The sequence below is a fragment of the Tamandua tetradactyla genome, chromosome 1 (assembly GCF_023851605.1).
Source record: "Tamandua tetradactyla isolate mTamTet1 chromosome 1, mTamTet1.pri, whole genome shotgun sequence".
Classification (NCBI taxonomy): Eukaryota; Metazoa; Chordata; class Mammalia; order Pilosa; family Myrmecophagidae; genus Tamandua; species Tamandua tetradactyla.
In genome coordinates this window covers 182,085,150-182,097,413 of record NC_135327.1, presented here as the reverse complement: position 1 = coordinate 182,097,413, position 12,264 = coordinate 182,085,150, and the positions used below count along the sequence as shown (strand labels likewise).

The 12,264-nt window shown below is 40.5% G+C and overlaps 1 protein-coding gene across 2 annotated transcripts in view; it reads left to right on the top strand.

Moving 5' to 3' along the window:
* The first annotated feature begins 9,700 nt into the window (after positions 1-9,700).
* ZC3HAV1L (ZC3HAV1 like) overlaps positions 9,701-12,264 on the top strand; it is a 67,428-nt gene continuing 64,864 nt past the window's right edge. For both annotated transcript variants that reach the window (XM_077144310.1, XM_077144253.1), the window contains exons 1-2: positions 9,701-10,219; positions 11,411-11,546. In XM_077144310.1, the coding sequence (XP_077000425.1) occupies positions 9,846-10,219; positions 11,411-11,546 (510 nt within the window). In that variant the 5' untranslated portion in view covers positions 9,701-9,845. The remainder of the gene's footprint in view (positions 10,220-11,410; positions 11,547-12,264) is intronic.

Below are 12,264 nucleotides of genomic sequence, written 5' to 3'. Positions count from 1 at the left end.
AGTGCAAGGTTGTTTATGGTGGGTGGTATTTTGGTTTGCTAAAGTTACTGGAATACAGTATACGAGAAATGGATTGGCTTTTACAATGGGGATTTATTAACTCACAATTTACAGTTCTTAAGGCCCAGTTAAGGCATCAAAAGGATGATACCTGGACTCTGAAGAGTTTGCTGGCATCAGGACTCCTCTGTCACATAGGAAGGCACATGGCCTGCATCTGCTGGTCCCTCACTCCTGACTTTCACTGCTTTCAGCTTCTGGTTCCAGGGGCATCCTCTGTGGGTCCTCACTTATTTCCCTGAGGCTTTTTCTCTCTAAGCTCTCTTGGCTTTTTCTGTCCTTTATCCTCTCATAAAGGACTCCAGTAAAAGGATTAAGACCTACCTTGAATGGAGTGGGTCAAATCTCAAATTGATCTCAAAAGGTCACACCCATGGGAGAGGGCCAAGATGGCAGCTTATCAGGGTATGGGATTTAGTTTGTCCTCCAGAGCAGCTAGTAAATAGTAAAGAACAGTACAGAACAACTACTGGGGCCACATCAGTGACCCGACACACAGCGTACCCCAGTCTGGACCAGCTGGTCCGACTGCGAGCCCACCCAGAACCATGAGTAAAACATATGGATTAAAAATAAATAATAGGGGGAACAAATGTTAAAATAAATTTAGTAGAATGAAAAAAAATCCAGAAAACACCAATGAAGAAGAAAATGTGGACATACTGAACAAAGACTTAAAAAAAAAAATGATCGAGGAGATGAAGCAAAATGCAGGGATAGAACAAACTATATCAGGGAAACAATGAGTGAGCAATATGAGAATCTTAGTAAAAAGATAGAAATTATAAAAAGGAACCAAACAGAAGGCTGCAATAACTGAAATGAAGAATGCCCAAGATGGTTTCAAGAGCAGACTGAAACTGGCAGAAGTGAACTTGAAGACAACACTTGAAATAAGTGAGGCTGAGGAGCAGAAAGAAAAAAGAAATATTAAAAGTGAAGATAGCCTAAGAGAGCTACAGGACACCACATCATGCACACCAATACACACATTATGGGAATTCCAGAAGGAGAATAAAGAGAGAAAGGGGCAGAAGGAATATTCAAAGAAATAATGACAGAGAATTTTCCAAACTTAACAAAAGGCATGAATATGCCAACCAAGAATCCAAGAGAACGCTAAACAGGATAAACATGAAGAAAAATACCCCCCATCATATATTACTCACACTATCAAATGCAAAGGACAAGGGGAGAGTTCTGAAAGCTACAAGAGGAAAGTAACATGTTGCAAAGGAGTCCTGATTAGACTGAATGTCAATTTCTCATCAGAAACTACAGATGGAAGAAGGCAGTGGGTTGAAGTACTTAAAGTGCTGAAGGAAAACAAATGCCATACAAGAAGTTTATATCCAGTTTAGACTTTCTTGCAAAAATGAGGAAGAGATTAAGACATTCTCAGATAAACAAAAGCTGAGGGAGTTCATTACCACTAGACCTACCTGGGCAATGCTAAAGGAAGTTCTTCAGCTGGAAAGGAAAAGACACTACACTGTGGTTCAGCAGCTTGGAAGACAGTTTAGCAGTTCCTCAAAAGCTCAGTATAGAACATATGACCCAGCGATACCACTGCCCAAAAGAATTGAAAGCAGGGAGTCAAATAGATATTTGCACACCAACATTCACAGCAGCACTATTCACAATTGCTGTAAGATCTAAGCAACTCAAGTGTCCATTAACTGATGAATGGATAAACAAAATTTGGTATATACAGACAATGGAATATTATTCAGCCATAAAGAGGAATGAAATCCTAATACATTGAATGAAACTTGAGGACATTATGCTGAGTGAAGTAGCCAGACACAAAAGGACAAAATTGTATGATCTCACTGATTTGAAAGTATTAGAATAAGCAAACTCATAGAGTCAGAATCTTGAATACAGGTTACCAGGGGAATAGGGAAGGATAGGGAATGGGAAGTTAGGGCTTAAAATGTACAGGGTTCCCACTTAGAATGATGGAAATGTTTATATAATGGATGGTGGTGATGGTACACAACATTGTGAATGCAATTAACAGCACTGAAATATATATCTGAACATGATTAAATGGGGAATTGTCAGGTTGCATATATGGTAACAGAATAAACAATTTTTTAAATCCATGGATCTATTAAAAAAAAAAAGGTCACACCCATGATAGGTCTGCGCCCACAAGAATGAATTAAAGAACACAGCCTAAACAACTTAAACACATGGAACCTAGATTTGGGAATGAGGTCTTGCAATTCTGTATGTCTAAATGTAATATCTGGATATGTTCCAGAATATGGTGGGCAGATAATTTAAAAGTATTGGAAAAGTACTTTGAAGGACTGGAGAAAAAAATTGGAACTATTAAACTTTCCCACTTTGGAAATTCCAGATAATCTGTCAAATATTAGGGACTCCCAAATCAATAGGTCAAGCCCTTGATCTTGAGGCTTGCTCTTATGAAACTTACATCTGTAACAGAGAAGCTAAGCCTACCTATAATAATGCCTAAGAGTTACTTCCAGAGGACCCTCTTCTGTTGCTCAGATGTGGCCTCTCTCTCTCTAAGCCCAACTCTAAAAGGAAAATCATTACCTTCCCCTCTATACGGGACATGATGTCCAGGGATGTAAGTCTCCCTGGCAACATGGGAATGATACAAGGGGTGAACCTGGCCTTCGCACCATAGGATCAACAATGCCTTCTTGACCAAAAGGGGAAAAGGAAATGTAACAAAATAAGGTGTCAGTGGCTAAGAGATTTCAAATAAAGTCGAGAGGTTATTCTGGAGGTTACTCTTAAGCAAGCTTCAACTAGATATTGCTAATTGCATGGTATTCCAAGCACCAACCAACCAGTATTCTTGTAAACCCTAAAAAATATCCAGGGCCTTACCTGAGACTCTATAATAAAGTTTCACTCACTAAATCTATTTTTCAGAAACCTATAACCTCCACATGTTTCCTAGGCCAGATAAGCCCTGAAACCCAGAGTTACCAGTCTATCCAAGCACATTAACCAGTTGCAACACCTGCCCTGTAACGTTGAAACCCCTTTTCAACATGAAAAAGTTAGAATGGCCATTGCTCCAAAGAGTCCCTAAAGAGTGGGAGAAGGATCAAAGGAGAAGGAATTGTATTAGAAAAGATAGGATTTAACAAATGAGTATGGCTATTGAATCATTATATTGATATTTAATTTTAGTCTCCAGTGTCTTGGAGCAGCTAGAAGGAAACACCTGAAATGGTGGAACTGGAACCCATACCATACTTTGAAATTTGTTCTAAAACCACTTGTTAAAATGTACTTCGAAATATACTGCTTTTTTGTAAATATGTTTACATTTCACAATAAAAAATGTTTTTTTTAAAAAAGGACATGGCTGTTTCTGAGATATAATAGCTTCAAACTAGCACAGGTGGTTTATAGGGAGCATGTGCTTCATGCATGATTGATCTGTAAATCCACAACTTCTCTAATAAAGAAATTAATTTAAAATGTAACCATGGATTAATTTCTGTTTCTATGCATTGAGTGTTTTTAGAGATAATTATGAGGTGTTAGGATTAGTGTCACTACATATTCTCGGTTTTCAGCCTTGGCAGAGTCCTCTACACTGCCCATCTATACTGACGGCATTCTGTCATCCCCACATGACAGCTTTTGCAAACTTAGTATTCTTGTCAAGTGACTTTACCAACTCGGTTTTCACTTTTAAGAAGAAACACAGAAACTTTGAAAAATCAGCAAGAATTGGCAGAAACATCTTTCTCGGGGTTCCAGAAATCAGCTAAAGGACTGCAGTAACAGGGCAAGTGTTGAATCAACATAAAGGCTTCTTAAAAGTGGTAGAATCTCATGGGCCATGGCTGGCCCCATCTAAACCCCAAACTCGCTAGGTGAGGAGGTGGCCTATATTCCCAGTGCTGATCACTGGTCCTGGTTTCAGAGGGAGCAGAGTGGTCTTGTACAGGCTGGGAGTATGCCTGTTTGGTCCAATTTGTCTGGTAGTAGCCTGAGGGACTTGCTATTACACTAGAACTTGCCATGCATGTATGAGGGCTACCTGCAGAGCCCTTATACAGAATGATGTAAGAAAGGAGTCATGCTGCCTGGGGCGAGAGATCACTGGCTATGAGACAGACAATACAGGGCCTGCAACCAGTAGGAAACTATTTCCTAGGGAACATGGGACATTTGTAACCATGAAAATGGGGAACGTCTTAGGGCCACATGTGCATACCCCAGACAAAATGATGTGTAGAGGGTCCTATGCTTTGGTCTGGAGTTATTCTCATACAACCTACTGAATGGATAAACCCTGAGGGAGAGCAGTTGTACAAATTAAACTGCACAGATTAGGATTTTTTTCCTACATTCTTTTCTTCTTCTTCCTCTTTTGTTAGTTTCCAGAATTCAAGGAAAACTTGGTCATAACACTAGCTGTATACAATCTTAAAGAGCAAATGCAGCATTGTCTAAATTTTGAGGATTGCACCTTAAAATACCAAAATGTCTAGGTTTCAACAAAAAGTTATAAAACATTCAAAGAAACAGGAAGCAATGGTCCAGGCAAAGGAGGAGACTAAAGTAAAGAAACTATCAACAAGGAGGAACAGACCTTTGTTTTTTAAAAGTCTTCTTAAAAAATGTACCTAAATTTGGAAAGAACTAAATGGACAGAGAACTAAAGGATATCAGGAAAACAATAGTTGAACACAAGCAGAATATCAATAGAGAGATGGAAATTACAAAAAAGAACCATACAGATTTGAAGACCACCAAAACAGAAATTTAAAATTTCCTAGAGGGGTTCAACAGCAGATTGGAGCTGGAAGAAGAAAATATCAATGAACTTGAAGATAAGGCCATTGAAATGATTCAGTCTGAGGATCAGAAAGAAGAAAGAATGAAGGAAAATGAACAGAGTCTGAGGAACCTGTGAGTCACCATCAAGAGTATCAATATACACACTGTGGAAGTCCAAGAAGGGAGAGAAAGAGAGAAAGAGGCAGAGAGAACATTCAAAGAAACAATGGCTGAAAACTTCCCAAATTTCACGAAAGACATGAATATATGCATACAAGATGCTAAATGAATTCCAAACAGGATAAACCCAAATAGATCCATGCTGTGGCATATTATAATCAGACTATTTAATGTCAAAGATAAAGAGAGAACTGTAAAAGCCACCAAGAGAGAAGCAATATGCCATGTACAAGGGATCCTCGATAATATAAAGTGTTGATTTCTCATTGAGATAACAAAACTGTCTTTCAGACATGAGGGTGGGGTTAAGACATTCCCAAATAAAAACTGAGAGAGTTTGCCACCACTAGGTTGACCTTACAATAGATGTTAAAGAGAGTTCTAGAGATTGAAAGGAAAGGACAGTATACAGTAAAGTGAGGCCACATGAATAAATAAAGACATTTGGTGATACAATAACATAGGTAAATATAAATGCCAGTGCTATTGTGTTTTTGGTTTGTAACTCTATTTTTTACTTCCTTCAGAATCTAAAGGCAAATGCATAAAATGTAATGATAAAATCAGTGGTTTTAGATTTATAATGTGTAAACATGTAATTTGTGACAACTATATAAAGGCAGGGGGCAGATGGGATATAGGAAACTAGTTTGTGTATACTATTGACATTAGCTGGTGTCAAAGCAAATGAGAGTGTTATACATTTAGGATGTTAAATTTAGTTCCATAATAACTTCAAAGAAAGCATAGGAGAATACGCAAGCTCATAGAAACAGAAATTAAGAGTATAGGTTGCCAGAGATGAGGGACGGGAAGATGGGAATTAATGTATAATGGGTGAAGGGTTTTTGTTTGGTGAGATGGGAAGCTTTAGTAATGGAAGGTGGTGAGGGTACCGCAATGCTGTGAGTGTGATATTCCCATTAAATTGTATGCTTGGGAGTAGTTGAGATTGGAAAGTTTACATTGTATGTGTGTTTTCACAACTGAAAAAAAAAAACAACTGAAGAGACAATGACAATTAAATGCAACACATGATCCTGGATGGGATCTAGCAAAGGAGAAGAAAAGGCTCAAAGGGACATTATTGGGACATGTGAAAAAAATGGAACAGACTGTAATCTTTATACCAATGTTAAATTGTTTGAACTTGATAACTGCACTTAAGAGAATATCCTTGTTCTTAGGAAATGTACATGGCAGCATTAAGTTCAAGGAGCATGATGTAAAAACCTACACTCATGTGTTCAGAAAATGGATTGACAGATGGATAGAGAGAGAGATTGATTGATAGAATGATATGGCAAATGTGGCAAAAAATTAAAATTGGTGAACCTGGGTGTTGGGGAGTGGGTGGGTAGAGGTATGTTGGAGTTTATTTTATTATTGTAACTGCCCTGTAAGTTTTAACATATTTCAAAATAAAAAGTCAAAAAGAGCAAAACCAGCTGTTGGGAAGAATCATTTCTACTTCTTGAAATTAAGCCTATAAACTTGTCTTTAAATACACTTATCCTTACCTCCTTTCCTCTTGTCCTCCTAAGGCTAAGTCTTCCACCATTTTGCCTTCTCTCTCATGCCACATGGACCTCACCCACTGATTATCATTATTTTTAGCTAAATGTCCAACTTACCCTTGTTATTGGCTCTTTTTACTTAGCATATAACTATACTTATCTCGCTTATAATAAAATACATCCCTCAAACTTATGTCTTCCTCTAATTAATACTTTATCATAACCTTTTCAGATATCTTATTTTAAAAAAGTAGTCTATAATTTATGAGCTTATCTATTCTGTTTTTGTTTTATTTTTTAAACCCACAGAAATCTACTTTTTCTCTGAAATGTTCTTGCCTGTTATAAGGGCCCTCCTTGTAGGAAAACTTCTCTTTGTAGTATTTCGCACTGTTGACTATTTCCTCCTTGAAACTCTCTCCTTTGTGTGACCATCCACTATGCTCTCATTTTTCTCTCACCTCTCTTTCTCAGTTTATATCTTGGACTCAGTTCCTTTGGAAGCTAACAGACAAGGATTTTAATACTAAAGCAGCTCATTTGGGAGGTGATCCCAAGAAACAATGTGTTTTAGTTTCTTGGCTGCCAAAGCAAAGACCATGCAATGTGCTGACATAAAAAGTAGATTATAGACTACTTTTTAAAATAAGATATCTGAAAAGGTTATGATAAAATAGTAATTAGAGGAAGACATAACTTTGAGGGAGGTATTTTATTATAAGCAAGATAAGAATAGTTATATGCTAAGTAAAACGGGAATTTATTGGCTGATGGTTTTGAGGCTATAAGAAGTCCAAAATCAAGGGGGCATCAACATGATAGCAATAATCCTTGGTCCTCTGCTTTTCTGTACCATGGCAATGACAATGGTGGCTTCTCTTCCAAGTTGACTTCCAACTTCTGGCTGTTCCCTCCGGCTTTCTCTCTCAGTGGCCTTCCCAATAAGGCCTTCAGTAATAGAATTATTACTCACCCTGATTTTGATGGGCCATACCTTAACTGAAATAACCTCATCAAAAGGTCCTATTTACAATGGGTTCATACCCACATGAATGGATTAAGTTTAAGAACACATTTTTCTCGGTTACATAGCTCCAAGTCACAACACACCGGTAGGGAAGTAGGAGAGGTGAGACAGGAAAAGAAGGAAGACAGTGCAAGGTGTGTGAATGAGCAGGTTATGGCTGTGGGCAACTAGGGCACAATTCTACTAAGGAACTTTTGGGAGACAAGTTGTTCCACCTGAGGGATGAACTGGGCTATTTATTCACCAATTCGCTAAAATCACTGGTTGGAGGTTGTTCACTAGAGGTGTTAACTCCTTGGTAATTTCAGCTTGCTTCTACTACAAATTGAGCTTGCTCTTTCTACCAGGAAAAAAAACCTTAGGTAGGGAGTCCAAGTGCAAACACTGAGTGCCAAAAGGACAAAGACAAACCATTAAGATCTACTGCCAGTTTCCTTCTTGGTTTTTCTCTTTCTTCATCTGCTTCTGTAATAGTGTTCCCCAAGGTTCTGTTCTCCCACTTCTGCTTTTCACATTCTTCATTTTTGCCGGGTGACGTTATCTCACAGCTTCAATTACGTAAACTCTGAAGCTTACCAAATATATATCCCTCCCCTATTCCTCTATATAAGCTCTCAATCTGTATATATAAATTTACTACTTTATTTTGGATTGTCCACTGCAAACTCAACTTAATAAAAATTGGGATTGTATTTCCTCAAATCTTGTTTCTCTTCCATCATTCTCCATCTTGTCTTGTTTTTCTGAAAATCCATTCTTCTTATTGCTGCCATGGATCTTTCTAAAATACCAATCCTACAATATGGCTAGGTACTATTTTAGGTGTTGGACATACAGCAATGAACAAGATAAAATTCCATACGAGGCTGAGGAGCAACTTTAGATTGGAAGGTCAGAAATGACCTGCCTCACCGCAGAGAATTCATTTTAGTTCACAGATGAAAGACAAAAAGAAGCCATGCATGCAAAGATTAGTGGGGAAAGTTTTCAAGGCAGGGGAATCATGTCACTCCCCAGCTGAAAATCCTTCAATGGCTTCACAAAGTCTTCAGGATATACATACAAATTCCTTAGCATGGCAGAGAAGGTCTGGCATCTGACCATTGCCTTGCTCTCTATCTTCTTTTTGATTTGCAGGTATCCTTTTATCTTATATGCTTCTTGTCAAGAACACAATTTTTCTCCATGGCTAACTACTAGTTATTCAAGGAACAGTTCAAACGTCTCTTCCAGTAAGCTTTCCATGTTATCTCCTACTTCAGGTGCTCATACTCCATTTCATAACTTATTACACTGTATTTTAATTATGTATTCACCTTTCTCCCACAAATGCTAACAAATAATATTCTAATTATCTGTATTCCTAGTTTTGTGCTCAAAACTTTACAGGCATTACATTAACTCATTTAATTCTCATAACTACCTTGTAAGAGAGCAACTAGCCTGGTTGAGATCTTCCATTATGTCTTACCCATCTTTGTATAATAAATGTTTTATTATATGTTTATAATATCTATTATATCTTTGTCATAATAAATGTTTCAATAAGTGACCATGGTGTTGGGCAAAAAGGATAAGTGCTTGATAAATATACAGGTGTAGATCAGGGTTTCCAATAGAAATATAAAGCAGAGAGACATGTATTTTTACATTAGAAAAGCAAAAAGAAACATAACATTTTAATACCACAGTTTATTTAACTGAATATATTAAAAATATCAGTTTAACATGTAATTAATATAAAAATTATTTTATCCTCTTTTTTTCCCCCTTCTAAATCCAGCGTGTGTTTCACATTTGGTTCACATCTCAGTTAGGGCTAGCCACACTTCAACTTCTGAACTGCCACATTTAGCTTTCAGAGACTTTCTGCTACCAACTACCTAAAGCAGCCCAGCAATTCACTTTCTAGCACATTACCTAGTTTATCTTCTCTATGGCCCTTACTAGTTACCTCAAATTATCTTATTTGCCTGCCTGTTTTCTGTGACTCCCCCACAATAAAACTACCTGAAGACCAAGGCTCACCCTGAACAGTGAGTACACAGTAGGCGCTCCCTAAATACTATCCTTGCTTGAATCTGTGTCCGGGGGAGAATCCACCAACCCCCTCACCCCCTTTACACCTACACCAAGCGCCCGGGGTTACCGCCCCTCTACCTCCCCTCACCAAGACCATCCCCGGGATATTAGTTTTAAATCGTGGACGTGATTGGGAGGAGTCTGCCTTGCCTTGGATTTCCGTGCTCCGCAGCAACAGGACCCCGGCCAGGACTATGGCGGACCCTACGGTGTGCTCCTTCCTCACCAAGGTGCTGTGCGCCAACGGCGGTCGCATGTTCCTGCAAGACCTGCGCGGCAACGTGGAGCTCTCGGAGGCGAAGCTCCAGGACGTGCTGCTGAAGGCCGGGCCCGACCGCTTCCTGATGCAGGAGGTGGAGATGAAGGAGGGACTCTGGGACGAGGAGGCCGAGGCCGCGGCCGGCGCCAGCGGCAGCGGTGGCAGCGTTGGAACCACCGCCTGGAGGGTGGTGGCCGTGTCCTCCGCGCGCCTCTGCCTCCGCTACCAGCGCGGCGAGTGCCAGGCCTGCGACCAGCTGCACTTCTGCCGCCGGCACATGCTGGGCAAGTGCCCGAACCGAGACTGCTGGTGAGGCGGAGGCGGCGGCGGCGGCGGCCTGCGCGGGCAGCCGGGGCGGGAGGGAGCGGCAGCGCGGGTCGGCGGCGCCTTCACCCCCGCGAAGGGGCTTGCGGGCCGCGGGCTGGCCCCTCCAGTTGGAAGTGGGACCGAAGAGAAAAGGAAAAAAGGGAAAAAAGGGATCCTTAGTCCAGGGCGAGAGGCAGGGCGACCCCTTTCGAAAGGGCAGAAAAGAACCCTCGAGCCCAGGCCCTGCGGGGCCCTCTCGGGGAAGCCTCCTCTCCGTTCAAGCTTTGTGCCGAATGAGAAGGAATGGCCTCTCAGTTTGGATTTCTTACCCCCACCACCCCCACAAAAAAAGTCACCGGAATCCTCCACAACGTGGCCGGGTTATTCCGGAGTGGGGCTTCTGAGTTCATTTACTCCTCCAGTGGGCCTTTGAGGGCATTTGAGGATCCAGTGAGATCCACGAACCCTTTATCCAGAGATTAGCCATTGCCGTACACCAGCACAGTTTTACAAACGCCTGTCTATGCTCTCTAGTTTTAAAAACCCTGATCTAGTCTCACCCCAAGAAAACTGAGTCGTGGGAGGAGGCGGGATGGGTAATTTCAGCGAGGTATATGGCTAGTGACTGCCAGAGGTGCGATTTGATGCTGTCTCCGGACGGCAGTGCTGGGCTCCTCATCCCAGAAACTTCTTTAGTTTATTCTAGCTCCCCACAACAGGAGTGAGAGGGACCCATTCCGTTTTCCTTTGGGGAATGGTGGGGATGATGGGGTTGGGGGTAGCTTTGGGGGTGAAGGTCAGATGCGGCCATAGTACAGACCGGAATGCACAGTCAAGGTAGGTGACTTGGGTGGGGGCATACTCTTGGCATTAAAGCATCTTCATTTAAAATGAAAATGACTGGGAGGGGAGTTGCTTCAACCCACCTTCCTTATCATCAGTGTTTATTACCACGGATGTTTATTAGTCTATGGAGTCAAGGAACATTATAGTTAACTTCCTATCTAAATTCAGAATGACCAGAGGCGGGTGCACGGATGGTTCAGTGGTACAATGCTCGCCTTCCATGCAGGAGACCCGGGTTCGATTCCCGGACCATGGCACAAAAAATAAATGACCAGTGGCAAGGAATTTGACAAACGGGCCCCTTCTTCATCTGAACATCTCCTGATCAAGAGCTTTGTGTTCTCCTAGGTCCACCTGTACTCTTTCCCATGATATCCACACACCTGTCAACATCCAAGTCCTGAAAAACCATGGACTTTTTGGGCTCAATGAGGCCCAGCTTCGGATCCTGCTTTTACAGAATGACCCTTGCCTTTTACCAGAGGTGAGTTGCCAAAAAGAGTCACCCTCACATAGTCTGCACCATAAAAGAGGTGAGGGAGAGAACACTAAGCCTATTTTCGGAGGACAGCCTGGGATGTATGGAAGGGGGATATGATGCAGGTCTTTTAGAGTCTATGCTTTTTATTGGACCTTGATACACAGGAAGTGATAGACCTATATGGTATGGAAATAATAATGGCTGCTGTTTTGTTTTGTTTTTTAGTGCTTACTGCATACTAAACAGTATATACACTTTAGCTCATTAATAACCTGTGAATTTGATATTCTTGCCCCATTTTACAGGTGAGGAAACTGAGGCTCAGAGAATAAATAGCTTGCCCAAGGTCACATAGTAAGTGGCAGATTGGAATTTTTTTTAGCTTTTTTTCAATTAGTAATTGTTTTTTGTTAGAGAAGTTGTGTTTGCAGCAATATCATGCATAATATATATAAAATACAGAGTTACCATACACCACCCTATTGTCAACACCTTGAATTATTGTGGTACATTTGTTTTAATTCCTGAAAGAACATTTTTTTATAATTGTACTGTTAACTACAGTTCATTGTTTATTATAGGGTTCAGTGTAGTACAATCCTATGTTTTTTCTTCTAATTTTTATTCTGGTAATATTTATATGACCCAACATTTCTCCTTTCAAACACATTCACATATGTAATTCAATGCTGTGAATTACATTTATAATGTTGGGCTACCA